General features: G+C 35.3%; 1 protein-coding gene and 1 pseudogene across 1 annotated transcript; both read left to right on the forward strand.

The window, feature by feature from the left end:
- The first annotated feature begins 485 nt into the window (after positions 1-485).
- LOC116897009 (selection and upkeep of intraepithelial T-cells protein 3-like) lies at positions 486-13,057 on the forward strand. The gene is given in 4 exon segments (XM_032898651.1): positions 486-561; positions 10,839-11,186; positions 12,710-13,010; positions 13,012-13,057. Coding segments are annotated over 4 exon segments (771 nt in total).
- Positions 13,058-16,254: 3,197 nt separating this feature from the next.
- On the forward strand, positions 16,255-18,976 carry LOC116897090 (annotated as a pseudogene).
- Positions 18,977-20,974: the final 1,998 nt, after the last annotated feature.

Raw genomic sequence — 20,974 nt, forward strand, 5'->3', positions numbered from 1 at the left:
AAGAACAACAATGCTAACCACTCAGAGTTTCCAGGAACTAAACCACTACTGAAAGACTATACATGGACTGACCCAGGGCTCCAACTGCATATGTAACAGAGAATAGCCTTCTTGGGGCACCAGTGGGTGAGGTAGCCCTTGTTCCTGCCAAGGTTGGACCCCCAGTACAGGGGAATTTGGAGAGGCAGTAAAGGGGATAGATGGGGGAAATGCCTGTATGGGGGACGGGAAGTGGATGGGGGGCTTATGGACTGGAAATGAGAAAGGGAATAACATTTGAAATGTAAGTACAGAAATATATCTAATAAAAAAAGAAAGAAACTTGAACTAAGTGACCATACTAAAAATATTGATTGTCAGAAACTGAGGCCTAATGATGGGTAACTTTGCTTGGAAACCAGAGTTTATAAAAAATATGGAAGTACTTAATTTGTGAAAATTTTTGTTTTCACTAGTCATTAAACTTTTGTCTCATAACAGGTGTGATGGGAGCTGTAAGAGTACCTCTGACTGCACACTGTGTGGCCTTGTCCCTCCTCCAGATGGTAGCAGTGAGTTCAGGTATGAATCTATCACTTGCCTTTTTGAGACATCAATGTCTAGTACTCTAGGAAAATAAGGATCTGGTACATAGGGCAGGGTATTTAAATCATTGGTAATAAAGAGTGAATATACCAATGAAATGAAGAGATTCACAAGAGTGTCAAACTTGGAAGAATAGGTCATTATGTATATTCGGCAAATATTCTTTCCTTGGGTTTATTTCATATTCCAGGAAGAAAGACAATGAGAGATCAAATATATGCATTGAAGACTCCATATTTTTATTAAATGCACAGAACTTGGAGATCACTTTTAAACTGAGGAATCGTTGCAGTCTCAGATAAATATTAACATCATTATGAATTAACAAAACAGTAGAGGAAAAAGAAGAGGCAAGATGAAATAGTCTATGAGAACAAAAAATTGAATCAATAAGGATATCCATGTGAAGCACAAATAAATATAGATTGCTTGGAGTCTTAACAACTAGACAAGTGATATAAAAGAGCTGATTGTCCAATTATAAAATTTCACTTATGCACATTTACTTGTGTTTTATCTAATACTGGAATGTTGAGAGCAATGCTCTTGAAACCCTACATCACTGATGTTAATATTATGATTAGAGTTAAGTATGACTGGGTTAATGGAAAATCCCCAGCCAGCTGCAGAAGACAATACAAACTTGGAGGTCAGGATGAATAATGATATGACCTTGCTGAGAAATACATCTGATGTCAAGATGCCGCTGTGGTGACCTGTAACCTTTCTGAAAAACCAAGATCCTGCTGACTAAAAGATCCTGATGACAAACCTGTGGCCTTTTTAACATCCTGTTAATGTCAGCTGATTCCCTGACCACGAGAGAGCCGTGTCCTTGGCCTGTGTAAATGTTTCCCACTTACCTCCTCCCTCTGTTACCCCTGTTATGGTATAAATTCAGCCTTGGGAAAAAAATAAAATTGTCGCCTTGATCAGACTCTTGTCTTCTTTGCATCTCTTGTGCTCCATTCTCTTCCAGGTACCCTCAACAACCTCATTGACACTGGAAAATTCATTTGATGAGGAGAGATGTCCAGTTTTTATTTTGTCTCCCCCACTACTTGGTGATTTTATTTAGAGTGCATGCATATTTGAATATAGCCCCTTAGTCTCTACATAACCTGTGTGAATATATAAATTGTATTTTTCTTATTAAAGACTTAAAAGCTAATATCAAAATATAAGTCAACACATACTTTATTTGCCTTTCTGGAACTAGGTTATCTCACTCAGAATGTTTTGCCCCTAGCTCCATTCATTTAGCATCAAATATTTTGTCTTCATATTTTTAAATAGCTAGGTAATATTTCAAAGTAAAGATGCACGTTTTCTTTATCCATTCATCCATTATAAAGCATCTAGGTTGTTTATAATTTCTGAATATTGTGACCAAATTATTTAACAAGATTGAACAATTTTCTCTGCTCTGGAGTAAAGCATTCTTTAGGTATGTGCTATAGAGTAGAATAGCTCGATCATGAGGTAGAGCTATTCTCAGCTTCCTGAGAAACCACCACAGTGATTTTTTTAATTTGTACTACTACAAACAATGGATATATGTACTTTTACTTCACATCCTTTCCGGTATGAACTGGCATTTTTTATTCAGCATCAATGGGAGGGGAGGCCCTTCGTCCTGTGGAAATCCAATGCTCCAACATAAGGGAATGCTAGGACACTAAGACCTAATTCGATAGGTTGTTGGGGATCTCCCTCACAGAAGCAAGGGGAAGAGGGGGGGGGACAAAAATAGGGGCTTTGCAGGGGAAAACCAGGAAGGGGGATTATATTTGAAATGTAAAGAAATAAAATAACCAATTAAAAAATAAAAGTGTAATTGGTGGTGTAGGATGAAATTTCAGTGAGGTTTTGATTTGCATTTCACTTATGGCTAAGTATGGTGAACATTTTAAAACTATTTTTATAGCTATTTGAATTTTCTCTTTGAGTATTCTTCATTTATATCTGGACCTTTCTTTAAATTATTACTTTTCTTCATGTCTAGCATTTTAATTTTCATACATTGTAGATGTTAATTCTATCAAATTCATAGCTGGTAAAAATCTTTGTACAAATAATAGTGTCCTTTGAAGTTTCATTTTCATGAGGTCCCATTTATTATTTATGGTACTTAGTGCTAGTTCTAATTGTGTCTTCATCAGAAATCCTTTTTTGTGTGAGTGTTTTCAAAATGATTTTTCTACTTTCTCTTCTACTAGACTCTGTGTATCTGGGCTTATATTAAGTTCTTGGTCTACTCATAGTTAAGTTTTTTGATAGGTTATAAGTATTGATCAATTTGCATTCTTGTATGTGAACTCATCCACAATGAACAATAATGGTGCAAACAGTACCAAACTGTACAAAGATGCTGTCTTTTTTTCAGTGTGTATTTATGGTGTTATCAGAAGACATGTGTCCTTAAGTGGTTAAACAACTGCTGAGTGTTCAAATTAATTCCAATGATAAATATGTTTGATTTTGTTCCAAATCCATGATGGTTTGTTACTATAGATCTTCAGTGCAATTTAAGAAGAGTGGTAATGCCATCAACAATTTATTCATTATTCAATAGTGTTAGACCTATACTGGATGTTTGTGTTTCCATTTGTACCTGAACATTATCCTTTCAAGAGGTGTTTTGTTCATTTGTTTGAATGTATAGGTTCCAATTGGTAGGATAGCAATTTTTGCTATGTTAACCTGACTAAGCGATTAACATGGGATATCTTACTACTGTCTGATATCTTTTCCGGGGCCTTTGTTCAATGTCTTAAACTTTTTTATTGGTTATTTTATTTACATTTCAAATGTTATCCCCCTTCCAAGTTCCCCCTCTACAAGCACCCTATCAACTCCTCCCTCCTCTCTTCTCCCTCCTCCGTTTCCCCTTCTCTATGGGGACGTTCCCTCACATACCAACCCATCCTGACTCCCCATCATAGGGTTCCCTATCTGGAGCCATCAAGCCTCCAAAGGACTGAGGGGCTTCCTTCCTGGTGATGCCAGATAAGGCAATCATCTGCTAAATATCCCCAGTGTACTCTTTGGTTGTTAGTTTAGTCCCTGGAAGAATAGGGGTGTCTGGATGGTTGATAGCTGTTCTTTCTGTGAGTATGCAAACCCCTTCAGTTTCTATAGTCCTTGAGCTAATTTCTCCATTGGGATCCCCACACTCAGTCCAATGTTTGGCTGTGTATATCTGCATCTGTATTTTTTTTTTTTGCTTTGGTTTGACTTGATTTCTTTTTTTTCCCTCCATCTTTATTAAATTGAGTATTTCTTATTTACATTTCAATTGTTATTTCCTTTCCCGGTTTCCAGGGCAACATCCCCCAACCCCTCCCACTCCTCTTCCCTATGGGTATTCCCTCCCCTCAACATTCACATTCATTGGGGGGTTCAGTCTTGGCAGGACCAAGGGCTTTCCCTTCCACTGGTGCTCTTACTAGGCGATTCATTGCCACCTATGAAGTTGGAGCCCAGGGTCAGTTCATGTATAGTCTTTGGGTAGTGGCTTAGTCCCTGAAAGCTCTGGTAGATTGGCATTGTTGTTCATATGGGGTCTCAAGCCCATTAAAATTCTTTCAGTCCTTTCTCTGATTCCTTCAACGGGGTCCAGTTCTCATTTCAGTGGTTTGCTGCTGGCTTTCACCTATGTATTTGCTGTGTTCTGGCTGTATCTCTCAGGAGAGATCTACATCAGGTTCCTTGCAGCCTGCACTTCTTTGCTTCATCCATCTTATCTAGTTTGGTGGCTGTATATGTATGGGCCACATGAGGGGCAGGCCCTAAATGGGTGTTCCCTCAGCCTCTGTTCTCAACTTTGCCTCCCTATTCAGTCCAAAGGATATTCTTGTTCCCCTTTGAAAGAAGGAATGAAGAATTTACATTTTGGTCATCCTTCTTGAGTTTCATGTTTTCTGTGCATCTAGGGTAATTCAAGCATTTGGGCTAATAGCCACTTATCAATGAGTGCAAACCATGTGTGTTTTTCTGTGATTGGGTTACCTCACTCAGGATGATATTTTCCATTTGCCTATGAATTTCATAAAGTCATTGTTTTTGATACCTGAGTAGTATTCCATTGTGTAGATGTACCAATATTTCTGTATCCATTACTCTGTTGAAGGGCATCTGTGTTCTTTCCAGCTTCTGGTTATTATAAATAAGGCTGCTATGAACATAGTGGATCATTTATCTTTGTTATATGTTGGGGCATTTTTTGAGTACATGCCCAAGAGAGGTATAGCTGGGTCCTTAGGTAGTTCAATGTCCAATTTTCTGAGGAATCTCCAGACTGATTTCCAGAATGGTTGAACCAGTCTGCACTCCAACCAACAATGGAGGAGTGTTCCTCTTTCTCCACATCCTCGCCAGTATCTGCTGTTGCCGTAGCTTTTGATCTTAGCCATTCTGACTGGTGTGAGGTAGAATCTCAGGGTTGTTTTGATTTGCATTTCCCTTATGACTAAAGAGGTTGAACATTTCTTTAGGTGTTTCTCAGCCATTCGGCATTCCTCAGCTGTGAATTCTTCATTTAGCTCTGAATCCCATTTTTAATAGGGTTAATTTTCTCCCTGCAGTCTAACTTCTTGCATTCTTTGTATATTTTGAATATAAGCCCTCTATTAGTTGTAGGATTGGTAAAGATCTTTTCCCAATCTCTTCATTGCCATTTTGTCCTAACAACAGTGTCCTTTGCCTTACAGAAGCTTTGTAGTTTTATGAGATTCCACTTGTTAATTCTTGATCTTAGAGCATAGGCTATTGGTGTTTTGTTCAGGAAATTTTCTCCAGTGCCCATGTGTTCGAGATTCTTCCCACTTTTTCTTCTATTAGTTTGAGTGTATCTGGTTTGATGTGGAGGTCCTTGATCCACTTGGACTTAAGCTTTGTACAGGGTGATAAGAATGGATCGATCTGCATTCTTCTACATGCCAACGTCCAGTTGAAGCAGCACCATTTGCTGAAAAGGCTATATTTTTTTCCAGTGCATGGTTTGTCTCTTTTGTCAAAAATCAAGTGACCACAGGTGTGTGGTTTCATATCTGGGTCTACAATCCTATTCCACTTGTCCACCTGTCTGTCTCTGTACCAATATCATACAGTTTTTATCATTATTGCTCTGTAATACTGCTTGAGTTCAGGAATAGTGATTCCCCCGGAAGTCCTTTTAATGTTGAGGATAGTTTTAGCTATCCTGGGTTTTTTGTTATTCCAGATGAATTTGCAAATTGTTCTGTCTAACTCTATGAAGAATTGGATTGGAATTTTGATGGGGATTGCATTGAATCTGTAGATCACTTTTCGTTAAATGGACATATTTACTATATTAATCCCGCTAATCCACGAGCATAGTAGATCTTTCCATCTTCTAAGATCTTCAATTTCTTTCTTCAGAGGCTTGAAATTCTTGTCATTCACTTCTTTCACTTGTTTGGTTAAAGTCACACTGAAGTATTTTATGATATTTGGGACTATTTTGAAGGGTGTCATTTCACTAATTCATTTCTTGGCTTGTTTCTCTTTTGTGTAGAGGAAGGTTATTCATTTATTTGACATAATTTTACACACAGCCACATTGCTGAAGGTGTTTATCAGGTTTAGTAATTCCCTGGTGGAACTTTTGGGATCACATAAATATACAATTATATTGTCTGCAAATAGTGATATTTTGACTTCTTCCTTTCCAATGTGCATCACTTTTATCCCCTTTTGTTGTCTGATTGCTCTGGCTAGAACTTTGAGAACTATATTGAATAAGTTGGGAGAGAGTGGGCAGCCTTGTCTCGTCCCTGATTTAGTGGGATTGCTTCAAGTTACTCTCCACTTAACTTTAAAATTAGCTACTGATTTACTGTATATGGCTTTTACTTTGTTTAGTTATGGGCCTTGAATTCCTGTTCTTTCCAGGACTTTTATCATGAAGGGGTGTTGAATTTTGTCAAATGATTTCTCAGCATCTAATGAAATGATCATGTGGATTTTACCTTTCAGTTTGTTTATATAGTGGATTATGTTGATGGTTTTCCGTATATTAAACCATCCCAGCATCCCTGGAATGGAGCCTACTTGACCATGATGGAAGATTGTTTTGATGTACTTTTGGATTCGGTTTGCAAGAATTTTATTGAGTATCTTTGTGTCGATATTCATAAGGGAAATTGGTCTGAAGTTCTCTTTCTTTGTTGGGCCTTTGTGTGATTTAGGTATGAGAGTAATTGTGACTTCATAGAAGGAATTCGGTAGTGCTCCATCTGTTTCAATTTTGTAGAATAGTTTGGATAGTATTGGTATGAGGTTTCCTATGAAGGTCTGAAAGAATTCTGCACTAAAGCCATCTGGACCTGTGCTCTTTTTGGTTGGAAGACTTTTAATGACTGCTGCTATTTCATTAGGAGTTATGGGGTTGTTTAAATGGTTTATCTGTTCCTGATTTAACTTTGGTATCTGGTATCTGTCTAGGAAATTGTCCACTTCCTGCAGATTTTCAAGTTTTGTTGAATATAGGCTTTTGTAGTAAGATCTGATGATTTTTTGAATTTCCTCTGACTCTGTTGTTGTGACTCCCTTTTCATTTCTGATTTGTTAATTTGGACACACTCTCTGTGTCCTCTGGTTAGTCTGGTTAAGGGTTTATCTATCTTGTTGATTTTCTCAAAGAACTAACTATTGGTTTTGTTCATACTTTGCATAGTCCTTTTTGTTTCTATTTGGTTGATTTAACTTTGAGTTTGATTATTTCCTGACTTCTGCTCCTCCTGGGTGTGTTTGCTTCTTTTTGTCCTAGACCTTTTATGTGTGCTTTCAAGCTGCTGATATATATTCTTTCCTCTTTTTTTTCAGCAGGCACTCAGAGCTATGCGTTTTCCTCTTAGCACAGCTTTCATTGTGTCCCATAAGTTTGGGTATGTTGTACATTCATTTTCATTAAGTTCTAAGAAGTCTTTAATTTCTTTCTTCATTTCTTCCTTGACCAGCTTATCATTATGTAGAACATTGTTCGACTTCCATGTATATGTGGGCATTCATTTGTTATTTTTATTGAAGACCAGCTTTAGTCCGTGATGGTCTGATAGGATGCATGGGATTATTTCTATCTTCCGTTATCTGTTGAGGACTGTTTTATGACTGGTTACATGGTCAATTTTGGAGAAAATATCATGAGGTGGTGAGAAGAATGTATATGCATTTGTTTTAGGATAGAATGTTCTATAAATATCTGTTAAATCTATTTGGTTCATGACTTCTCTTAGTCTGTCTATGTCTCAGTTTAATTTCTTGTTCCATGATCTGTCCATTGATGAGAGTGGGGTGTTGAAATCTCCTACTATTATTGTGTGAGGTGCAATATGTTCTTTGAGCCTTAGTAAGTTTTATTTTATTTACGTAGGTACCCTTATATTTGAAGCATAGATATTAAAGATCAAGAGTTCTTCCTGGTGGATTTTTCCTTTGATGAATATGAAGTGTTCTTTCTTATCTTTTTTGATGACTTTTGTTTGAAAATCGATTTTATTCAATATTAGAATGGCTACTCCAGCTTGCTTCTTCAGATCATTTGCTTGGAAAGTTGTTTTCCAGCTTTTTACTCTGAGGTAGTGTCTGTCTTTGTCTTTGAGGTGTGTTTTCTGTAGGCAGCAAAATGTTGGGTCCTCATTGCATATCCAGTTTGTTAATCTGTGTCTTTTTATTGGGGAATTGAGTCCATTGATGTTGAGAGATATTAAGGAATAGTGATTGTTGCTTCATATTATATTTGTGTTTGGATGTGAGATTGTCTTCTTTTTGTTTTTTTTTTTGTTTGTTTGTTTATTTTTTTGTTTTTGGGGTTTTTTGGTTTTTTTTTGTTTTTTTTTTTTTTTTTTTTTGTTTTTTGTTTTTTTTGCAAAACGATTAGTTTCTTGCTTTTTCTAGGGTGTATCTTGCCTCCTTGTATAGGGCTTTACCATTTATTGTTCTTTTTAGGGCTGGATTTGAGGAAAGATATTGTATAAATTTGGGTTTGTCATGGAATATCTTGGTTTCTCCATCTGTATTAATTGAGAGTTTTGCTGGATAGAGTAGCCTGGGCTGGCATTTGTTTTCTCTTGTGGTCTGTATGACATCTGTCCAGGATCTTCTGGCTTTCATAGTCTCTGGTGAGAATTCTGATGTAATTCTGATAGGTCTGCCTTTATATGTTACTTGAACTTTTTCCCTTACTGCTTTTAATATTCTTTCTTTGTTTTGTGCATTTGGTGTTTTGACTATTATGTGATGGGAGGAGTTTCTTTTCTGGTCCAATCTATTTTGAGTTCTGTAGGCTTCCTGTATGATTATGAGCATCTCTTTCTTTAGGTTAGGGAAATTTTCTTCTATAATTTTGTTGAAGATGTTTTCTGGCCTTTTGATCTGGAACCCTTTACTCTCTTTTATTCATATTATTATTCTTAGGTTTGATCCTTTCATTGTTTCCTTAATTTTCTTGATACTTTGGGTTAGGACCTTTTTACACCTTGTATTTTCTTTGACAGGTATGTCAACATCTTCTAAGGTAACTTCTAAATCTCAAATTCTTTCTTTCCTCTGTTGTATTGTTAGTGATGTTCACATAAATAGCTCCTGTTCTCTTTCCTAAGTTGAAGAATCTATTTTGCTGATCTCAGGTTTCTGCAGTCCCTGAGATCCTTTCTTACATCTTTTATTATCCTATAGACATGCTGATATCTCTAGTTCCTGTTTGGTTACCTAGATTTTCCAGTTCCTGAATTTCCTCAGTTTGTGTTTTCTTTAATGCTTCTATTTCTATTTTCACATCTTGAACAATTTTCTTCATTTTTTTCTTCTATGGTACACTTTAAGACTAATGGGTTTATTGATTTCCTCCAATATTACTGTTTCTCTATGTGAATTTTATTGTATTCTTGGTACAGGATTCAAATCTAATAAGAAATGATTGTTTACCACTCACAAACAATCATGTCACTGGTGCATCATATAGGTACATCTTGCTTGGCTCTCTGTTAAAAAATGAAGTTTATTGTTGGGTGATGATTTTTATCCCCAGTGTCTCACATAGATATTTCCATCCCTATGAAAGCTAATAGGCTTCATGAAAGTTTTTTAGGTCAGTTCCAGTTTGATTCCTTTTTTCCCCACCTAAGGTAGTTTATGTTTCTTACTATAAGCACTTACCATCTAGTAAATATATCGCAATATAACTTCTACATTTTAATAAACTTAGGTCTAGAGAGCTAGTTTGACTTTTAAAATATCTGCTATTCTTACAGAAGACTTGGTTTTGATTTCTAGCTGGCACATGAGAGATCAATACCAGCTGCAACTGTACCTTCAGGAGATATGATGCCTTTTTCTGGCCTGGCCTCTAATGGCAACAGGAATAAATATGCTATACAAACATACTTGCAGCCAAAATTCTCAGAACATATAATAATATATTTTCTAAATTTAATAAACTTTGCTTCCTGGAGTAGATTCTAGTTGTTGAAAATCTATGTACAAAATGCATAGAAAAAAACAAGTAACTAAATTTTTCTTTCTTCTATCAAAGCCTTTCCATATATTTAATATCTGACTTGGTATGGAACTCTGAACATAATATTATTAATTAAATTTTAAATGTACGTTAAGGTTTATTCATGTACTAATGAGTCTTAACACCTCTAATTGACCAGATAAAGACTTTTTTTGTTTATTGATATTGTATTGCTTGCCTCAAAAATGAGACTCAATGCAAAAGTCAGGGGAAATTCATCTGTGTCACCTCAAAATTAACAATGTAACAGACAGGGGTAACAGGACTTGCCACATACTCATCTACAATCATTGTACATCTATCACAAGATTTGTGGGCTATGGAATCTTTCCTGTATCTGAAGTCTCAATTCATCAAAATCTTTACTACATCACATGGCTTATTCATACTGCCATTTTCTCTGCTACTATTTTGCACATTATCTTGATTTACTTTGGAAGTAGCCTGCCTTGAATTGGCTCAACACTTCCAGTGATTCCTGAAAAACTTCTCTAACCATTTGCAGTAACACTTTCTGCTTCTTATCAACAAAGCAATTTTAACTAAAATACATTCTGAATAAACAAAGTAATCTTAAGTGAAGTATATATGAATGTTAGAGAGAGGGAAAGAGAAGACAGAGGAGAGAACAACAGAAAGTAATTTCAACAAGAGGCATGAACATGCTTACTAACTCAGACCCCTGTCTTTCGATTATTTTAATCCTTCACAGAACAATTCATTGTGAATGGCTTACAGAGTCCAGTCTCGGTTCCATTAGGTGGAAATCTGGAACTCAGTTGTCAATTGTCTCCACCACAACAAGCAAAGCATATGGAAATTCGCTGGTTCCGGAATCGCTATACAGAGCCAATATACCTGTATAGGAATGGTAAAGACCTGCTTGGAGAAACTATCTCTAAATATGTTGAGAGGACTGAACTCGTAAAAGATGACATTGGAAGAGGTCGAGTAACCCTCAGGATCTTTAAAGTGACTGCTGATGATGCTGGGTCCTACCACTGCTTCTTCAAAGATGACAAATTCTATGAAGAACATATCATATTGGTCAATGTTGTAGGTAGGCATTGATTTTTCTGTGACTGCTGTGAATTCATGATTCAAAGAATATATAGTATGGAGAAGATGGAATATTCTTATTAATTCTAACTCTTATCACATGGATTTATTAATAAGATGATCAATACGCATTCAATTTTTAATTGGATGCTATGTAAGATCAAAACTGAAAATTACTATAGTACAGAAATTAGTTCAGGAAAAACTTTGTTATTACTAAATGTTAGATTTCAACTTATCATCAGATTCCTCTTGTTTTTCCTATTCTTTCAAATATTTGTGACAACACTTTAGTATTTTTCCAGATGAACTGAATTATAAAAATGTGCTTCTCACTAGAAATTTGGGTGTATGTGGAGGTATGGAAAATATGGTAGGGGTGATAACGGGGAAATTATCAGATTATATTGTATACAATTTTTCAGTAAAGTAAAAAAATTAGTCTTTCTGAAATAGGTTTTTGTTTTTTGGTTTCTGTCCAAATCACTTCTTTGTCTAATTAATTTTCCTAAATCTTTAAAGTTTTAACTCCAATTTTCACCATCCTCTGTTATAATGCTACATGTGAAGTATAGACAACTATATGTATTGTATAATTTTACTTGCTCTGAAATATTCTAAAGGAAAAAGAAATGGAGGGTTTAAAGAAACTGATCAAATCCCTATATGCAGGCACATATATAAAGGATTCTAGACCCAGATATTTAATCTTTATTGACTGTCATGTAACACTGAACCCTAAAGTTTAAAGTCAAAGACACAATGTAGCCCATTGTCATTTTTAGTAATAAGATGTAGCATAGAGCTATTATCTTAGCACAGATATAAAATAATCTAATAATCTTCTAGAGTCATTTTACTAGACAAATTAGTTTTGATATATTGCCTTAAATCTCCATAAATTCTTTTATTGACAATACATTACACAAGATTTATGTCTCAGAAGATATCCTATTTTCCGGCATGTTAATTTTTTCTAAATAAATATACTTTTCATAATATTAGTGTATTACCTGTTTTATATGAAACACATTTTATACAATTACCACCATGTAAAATACACAGAGTTTCAAGTAAAGTTACTGCATACTGTTTAAAATGAAACTCATTTTATAACCGATTTACAGGCACTCAAAAGTAATTAGTGACCAATGCTAAATTAAAAACATTAAATTATAATTTCTATGAGGTTTAATTATTTATTTCTTTATCATAATCCAAAATCAAAGCTTTTTCCATTACTTAATAAATACAAAAAATATTTAAAATTAATGAATAAACAAGTGAAACAGGTCTTTTCTCAGCTGACTTTAATTCATACATGATGCTTACTGAATATTATATTTTCCTAACTAGTTCTTTTAATTTTCATGAACTTCTTATTGCAACAAGATTCCTACAGTCTTTTGACTATTAATGGGTCTTTTGAAACTGGGATTAAAATTGAAAAGGGCTTTTATTCTTCTATCATGTCCTCTTCCATGTATACCTACAATAGTATTTACCTGTTTTGTTTTCTACCAGCAACAAGTTCAGACATACAGATTCTTATGCATGCCCCTAATACAAAAGGTGTAATGTTGGAATGTCATTCAAGAGGTTGGTTCCCAGAGCCTCACATGGAATGGAGAGACAGCAATGGAGTGCTCATTCCAGCTACATCAAAATCCCATTCACAAGATGAAAACAAAATCTTCACCATGAAAACATCTCTTCTGATTGAAGCCAAGTCTCACTGGAATGTCACCTGCTACATTCAAAACCCTGTAACTTACGAAGAAGAAAGTATAAGTGTTGTCCTACCAGGTAAAATGTGTTTTTTCTCCAATAATAGTCACTGTCACACATACATATTATTCTATTCTTCCTTGACTTGGTTTCTAATGTCTTATTTTCTCTTATTCTTACTCATTACTTAGTGTGGCATCTCTTAATTTCTTGGAGGTATTTATTTTTCACTCTGTATCCTTGACTATTATAATTTCCATTTCTGTCACTATGAGAAAATGTCACAATTATAAACAAGTTGGAGTTGGGGAAGAATCTACTTAGATTCTGTTAAATCATAGTTCACACCAAGGGAAGCCAGAACAGGAGCTAAAAGTAGGAATTTTGAGGCAGGAACTGAAGTAGAAATTCATGCTTGTTTAATTCACTGCTGTGTACTGGAATTTTATACTTTCAGATTTTTAGAACCAAATATTACCTTGACCTCTGCTTTCTATCACATTTATATTTTATTGCTTATTTTATCATTTATTCATAGAATAATAATGCTAGCTCTTCCTTAAAATATATACACTGGGTTGTCTGAGTCAGATAATAATAATGATATCAATTTAGTCACAATTTCTAAAAAGAAAAATAGGAGTCAAACATGATGATAAAAATAGAAAAAATGAGACATTGAGATAAATTCATCAGAATAATATTTGGTTCTCCTAAATCATCACACCATCTTTTCCTTCTTATTCATGTGTGAACTATGGTTTGTTAATGTAAAATAGTAACTTAAGACTCTCTTGTTTCTAACCTAGTCTATGATGGTATATCTTGAACAAAGAGATAGGATAATTTCCTTAAGCTATCATCTGTGTTTAATATCCTGAAATTGCTATCTACTTATATTTAAACATCTCCCAATATTTAACTCATCTGTTCCTTTGGTAACTATATGACCTCACCTCCTAATGTTTTCTACCTCTATCTTGTCTATTCACACATCATGTAGATGAGTTCTTACTAAAGATTTTTATCTAGCTGTCTCCTCTTCCAGCATATTATAAATTGAACTAACTTTCTTTATCCACATTAATTTCATATTCAAACCTTATATCATAAATATTAACTTGATAGCCAAGCTAGAGCATAGAAACTGCCTGCTTCCATGCATCAGCAAGATCCTGTTTTCATTACCATTTTAACACTACATCATTTTTATTATTTTTAAGTCTATTATGCAAGTGTCAGGTTATGATATTCTTTATTTATGTTATCTGTGTATTTTTCAAAAAAGTAAATCCTTGGTGATTTTATACACTAACCCACCTAATTGATTTAGACACTGAATACCATGTTATAACTAATGAAACAGTACTTCATGTTTGGATTAAATGAAACAAACAAACAAAAAATAGATTATAAGCATGCATTTGGTTTTCATCCATGAAAAAACTATATACTACCTGGAAGAGACTATTTAAAAGACTAAGTCCACTGATTTAGTAGAAAGATATATTTGTACAGGTGTGTGGGTATTCACCAATGTATATATAATCTATAGTACTTGTATATATTTATATAAGTAAGGAAAAAGTAAAGTATTTGTTAGCATATTTATAACTTTATTGAATAGCAAAAGGTATATTTTATAACATAGAAATACCAGATAAGTCCAGCATTTCTAACTAAGCATGTCTATCCCAAGGTTTCTCAGTGGTAATATTTGTGACTTTCTGTTTTAGGTGAACTATTTTCATGGAAAATTGTTTGGATCATGATTCTGAGTATATTATCAATTTTACTGATTACCTTTCAAATGACATACAGTATTAAAGAACATCTAATACATGGTAAGTAGGGTTCAGTCGTGGGGAACTTAAGTAGGAGTAAAAGAAGTAATTAAAAATAGCCACTCAATGTTTTACAAGTTAGTTTTTACATGAAGTCCTAAACTCCTGAATCTCATGTTATATATCTGTTGGTTTTCCTGGTGCAACTTCTCACAATGATTTTATTTTTGTAAAAAAAAAAAGAGAGTGTTGTCTTTATGCTAATAAAGTTCAAACCACATTTATCTGTGGTGATTGCCATCCAAGTTATGTATGTAATTCCCATGCTGCAGTAATCCTTTCAGAAATATAGATATCTACTTTCAAATCATCTAGGCACAAGTAAGTACTTTCTTAACCATAATCATGTAAACAATCCCAAATAAACTCATTGGATGTTGTTAGTGTAAACTATTACTTTACATATCATAAGGGAAAGGCTGAGTTGTTGAATGTAGTCTCTTTAATGTAAGTATGGAAATAAATTCCAAAAGCATAGTTAACTGTATATTGCAATATCTGAAATAAACCCTTATAACAGAAAAATCACAAGAAACCACTAGCAGCAGTCATAGGCCTTAAGCTAGTGTTGATAATAAAAAATAAAAACGAAATTTATCTGGAATTCCACAAAGAATTTATGCAAATTATAGTGGGATGATTAAAAAAAGTTGGACAGGACTAAAAGGTAGAACATGAAATTAAGGTCTTACGAGGATTGTATGCCCATAAATTTATAGGGTAGATAGATATCTATTATAACAGTCAGGTACACAGGCTAATAATCCTATGATCCACGAGAAAGTCCATGATGAAATTTATGGTGAAATATTAGATGCTCCCGTAAAAAATATTGATATATGTTATCAGAAGCAATCTCACATTTTGGCAATTGTTCAAGAACAGGACATAACAGGAACTGAGTTTCCAAATTTATAGAAGGAGCCACTGCTAAAATGTCAATAGTCCTACCCTGAAAATGGTTACCTCACAAGCATGAGGTGGCAGATCAATGGCCTTTGATGGAGGAAATAAAATAAAAGTTTAAACATCTGGTACTAGAACAGGTAGAATAAAAAAACATACAGATGAGTCTACCAGCCCATGGACGTCCCTTATGTTTGTTATGAAAAAGAAATAGGAAAAATTGAGAATATTAACAAGATTTTAGAACTGGGAATAGAGTAATTCAATGAATGTGCCCATTGCAACCAGGGAATACCCTTAACTTCTTATTTTCTAAGGTATGGTCTATGATAGTACTTGATTTAAATGACTGATATTTTACTATTTCTTTTTTTTTTCCTTGTACCTACCTAGAGCAATGTTGAGACTTTAAAAGGAAATCAGTGGAAAGGTTTTCTACAGAGAATGTAACTCTTTGTCAATATTTAACATAATAACAGCTAGAAATAATTTGTAGACAATTTCCTCAGTTCATTTTTTATCTTTACCAGATGATATTTTGTTGGTTGCTTCTCACACAGACATTTTAGAGAAAATGTTTAAGGAGATATAATGAATTCTGCCATGCTGGAGGTAAAAGACTAATGCATGAGATATATTTGGTGTCTATGAACAGATAAGTAGATAAGAATATATGAAATATGGTATGCATGCAGGGTGGATTTTAATTGAGCTATAAATAATAGAATTGTCATTTGTAAGGCATAAATTGAATGCAACAGAAAATTAATGTTTTATCTGATATAACTCAGAAATGCAGATATTGTGAGTTTTCTCTTTGAGGATTTGAGACTTTACATAGGTACAAAAAATTTTAAATATGACTGATGTTATTATAAAGAGAAGATTATCTGATAGGTAAAAAGAACCTGAATGGACAGGGAAACCAAATATATAATTGAGGAGAGTATGATAAGGCAATAGATTTGATATGTTTATGTGAAATTATCTTTAGTACAATTAATTGCTATTTGTGATGACTATGTGCCAAAAAATCAAAATCCTCAAAGTCATGCATATTCTTTGCCATAGTTCTGTCTTGCAAGATTACATTTAGACCCTCTAGATGCCCTCCAATTGGGGCAGAATGGCCATAAGCTGAGCAGTTGTGAATGAATGTTTCTATGTATCGTTACCCATTTTTCATCCCATATTAACCTCTTTTGCTGGTAGAGTTTCTGATGATGATATTTAACAAAACCTGGTGTTGCCTTTATGTTAATTGGGTTGAAATCACTTTAAAATTGGTGATCTCCATCCAAGTTTATGAAGGAGATGTAACCTGTGTATGTTAATGCCATGCTGCAGAGAAACAGTCAGCAATGTAGTTATCTATATTTTAATCATCCCTGCTCAAGCCAGTAACATTTTACCCATAATCATATGAACAACACCAAATAAACTCTTGTTCAACAATGTCAACTTACATGGAATCTTTGGTCTCTCACATGTACCTTATTGAAATGAATACGTTTTCTTCTGTCTATCTAGGAATATTTCAGAAGGTATTATCACCTACCCTTAACAAAAATCAAAGTGATCCTGATCAATCTGAAGGTAAGGCATTTGTGAAGACAAAACTCAATATTTATCCATTTTCCCATGTCATATGGAATGAAGACCTCTTTTTGTAACGACAATTATGTGTTTACTGTGGTGAGCTATCAACCATTAATGAGGGCTGACATATCTCCAAGTGGGGCTTCTTTTAGAAAAGATGTTCTGAGTGTTGAAATCTTTCTTCACATATTATCAGGTGGAATATCTTATTGGTGAATTGGTATGGAGATGCACCTTAAATGCATGGTCAATTATCTACTGCAATAACTGCAAGTAACATATATCACAGAAAATCATAAGAAACCACTTTTAGCAGTCACCCGTCTTTACTATGGATGATAAAACATAAAAAGTAGGCTTGTCAGCATTTCCAGAAAGCATTTTCTGATAGGATTGACTGATGGGAAAAACACAACAAAAAGCCAGAAAAGGGTTTTGGTGTTCTCAACACTAGTCAACTTATAGTTTCCCACATTTGGAAGGAGGGAACTGCTTAGAATTTTGCTAAGAAGCCCTCTTTTGCAATACAAATTTAGAACACACTGTCATTAAATAGCCAAATGAGATGGAAGAAGAATATAAGATAATCATTTTAGTATTCAGATCAATATTGAACTGGAGTTGGAAAAGGTGAGTTTGATCTCAAAAGGAGGGCCATGACCCAAAGGAACCAGAGAAGCTGAGGAAGCTGTTTATCAATTGTCTGAGCTTTGAAACCACAGATAATAGCTTAGAATATTTTGAGAAATGGGCCCACTTAGAGACTGTGTAGTAAGAAGAGATCCACAAACAAAATGTTCTAGAAGCTTTGATCTTATGACCTATTCTGTGCTGAAGAAGTGGATGCTGCAGTGTGTGCTCATACACACAAGATTGATGAGCCTGTAGTACAACCAAAGGACTCTGTTTCTTGAGAAGATTCTGTGAAGCCTGGTGCCCATTTAACAGTGAAGAAAATTTTTGTTGGTGGTTTTGAGGATACAGAAGAATATAATCTGGGAGACAACTTTAAAGAGTATGACAAGATTGAAACCATAAAAATTATTGAAGACAGGCAGAGTGGGAATAAAAGAGAGGATTTACTTTTGTAATTTTTGATGATCATGACTCAATTGATAAAATTGTTGTTCAGAAATACCACACTTTTAATGGGCATAATTCTGAAGTGAAAATGGCCCTTTCTAAACAAGAGATGTAGTCCACTGTATCACAGAGTGGTCATGGAGGTAGACCTGGCAACGTTATGTTTAGTGGAGGAAACGTTGGAGATGGCAGAGGAAACTTTTGTTGTGGAGAAAACTTTGGTGGAAGATGAGGCTAAGGTGGTGGAGGTAGTGGCAGTAAAAGTAGTTATGATGGTGATAATGTTGGCTATAATTAATTTGGAGATGATGGTGGTAACTATGGTGGTGGTCATGGTTATAGTAGTAGAGGAGGTTATGGACGTAGTGGACCAGTGTATGGAAACCAAGGTGGTAGGTATGGTGGTGGAGGAGAGGATATGATGGTTATCATGAAGGAGGAAATTTTGGTGGAAGTAACTATGGTGATGGTGGTAACTATAATGACTTTGGAAACTATAGTGGGAAGCACCCATCAAATTATGGACCCATGAAGGAGAAGCAGTATTGGTGGAAGAAGCTTAGGCAGTCCCTATGGTGGTGGCTATGGATCTGGAAGTGGAAGTGCTATATATAGTAGCAGAAGGTTTTAAAATAAAACAGAAACAGCTACAGTTCTTAGCAGGAGAGAGAGCAAGGAGTTGTCAGGAAAGCTGCAGGTTACTAGAGGCGATTGCCCCAGATGCATTAGAGGAACTGTAAAAATCTACCACAGAAGGAACAATGATCCATAGTCAGGAAAGTTTCTGTGGCATAAACAGGAAAGCCCTCTTGTTCAGGACCATCATAGCCACAGTTTGCAAAAAGTGTAGCTATTGATTAATGCAATGTAGTTTCAATTAGATGTACATTCCTGAGGTCCTTTATCTGTTTGTTATAGCTTTGTCTTACTTTTCCTTGTCATTACATCAGGTATATTACACTATAGTAGTACTAGAAATTAAAAAAAATAAGCAATTTTTAACTTTAATAAAAAGAATTACAGATCAAATATGATTTTCAATATCAGGACTAGAAAGGCAAAGAAATTATAATATTTAGGAAATATTATGTATCTGAACTGTTGAAAATTGGGAAGACTTTAAAATAAAAGTTGTGGGTCCACATTCTTCCTTAGGGCTGTGGTGCACAAACATGAGGCACTAGGTTGCATCCCACCCTCTCTCCCATGTTTAGGCTCCCTTAGGTTGTGCCAACATCTAGTGATGGGTGGCAGAACTCAGCCTATGATGAGGACCCCAGCCCGGGTTAGGAAATGCTCAGGTAGGGCTGGTGCCTGGGATCCCAAACTCCTGGACATCCAGATGCCACTGGGAACCCTGAGGAGTTGAGGACAAAGGGAACAACAGGTCAGCAGAGAGCACAAGTGAGGTGGAGAATCTGACTTAGATCAGGGGTAACTGTTTGAGCACAGGGCCCTCCCTTTCTCTATCGGTGTTCCCCTCCCCATCCTTTCCCCATTACCATCCTCCCCCAACAATCACATTCACTGGGGGTTCAGTCTTGGCAGGACCAAGGGCTTCCCCTTCCACTGGTGCTCTTACTAGGCTATTCATTGCTATGCATGCAGTTGAAGTCCAGGGTCAGTCCATGTATAGTCTTTGGGTAGTGGCTTGGTCCCTGGAGGCTCTGGTTGGTTGGCATTGTTGTTCATATGGGGTCTTTCTCCACATCCTCGCCAGCATCTGCTGTTACTTGAGTTTTTTATCTTAGCCATTCTGACTGGTATGAGGTGGAATCTCAGGGTTGTTTTGATTTGCATTTCTCTGATGACTAAAGATGTTGAAAATTTCTTTAGGTGCTTTTCTGCCATTTGATAATCCTCAGCTGAGAATGTTTTATTTAGTTCTTTACCCCATTTATAATAGGGTTATTTGGCTCTCTGGGTCTAAGTTCTTGAGTTCTTTGTATATTTTTGATATTAGCCCTCTACCAGATGTAGGATTGGTAAAGATCTTTCCCCAATCTCTTGGTTGCTGTTTTCTCCTAACGACAGTGTCTTTTGCTTTACAGAAGCTTTGCAGTTTTATGAGGTCCCATTTGTTGAGTCTTGATCTTAGAGCATGAGCCATTGTTGTTTTGTTCAGGAAACTTTCCCCAGTGCCCATGCATTCAAGACTGTTCCCCACTTTTTCTTCTATTAGTTTGAGTATATTTGGTTAGATGTGGAGGTCCTTGATCCACTTGGATTGAATCTTTGTACATGGTGATAAGAATATATCGATTTGCATTCTTCTCCATGCTGACCTCCAGTTCAACCAGCACCATTTGTTGAAAATGCTATCTTTCTTCCATTGGATGGTTTTAGCTCCTTTGTTAAAGATCAAGTGTCTATAGGTGTTTTTGTTCATTTTTTGTTCTTCAATTCTGTTCCACTGATCTATCTGCCTGACTCTGTGCCAATACCATGCAGTTTTTATGACTATTGCTCTGTAATACTACGTGAAGCCAGGAATGGTGATTCCCCCAGAAATTCTTTTATTGTTGAGTATAGTTTTTGCTATCCTAGGTTTTTTTGTATTCTAAATCAATTTTTATATTGCTCTTTCTATCCCTATGAAGAATTGAGTAGGAATTTTGATGGGGATTGC

The sequence above is a fragment of the Rattus rattus genome, chromosome 1, assembly GCF_011064425.1.
Source record: "Rattus rattus isolate New Zealand chromosome 1, Rrattus_CSIRO_v1, whole genome shotgun sequence".
Classification (NCBI taxonomy): Eukaryota; Metazoa; Chordata; class Mammalia; order Rodentia; family Muridae; genus Rattus; species Rattus rattus.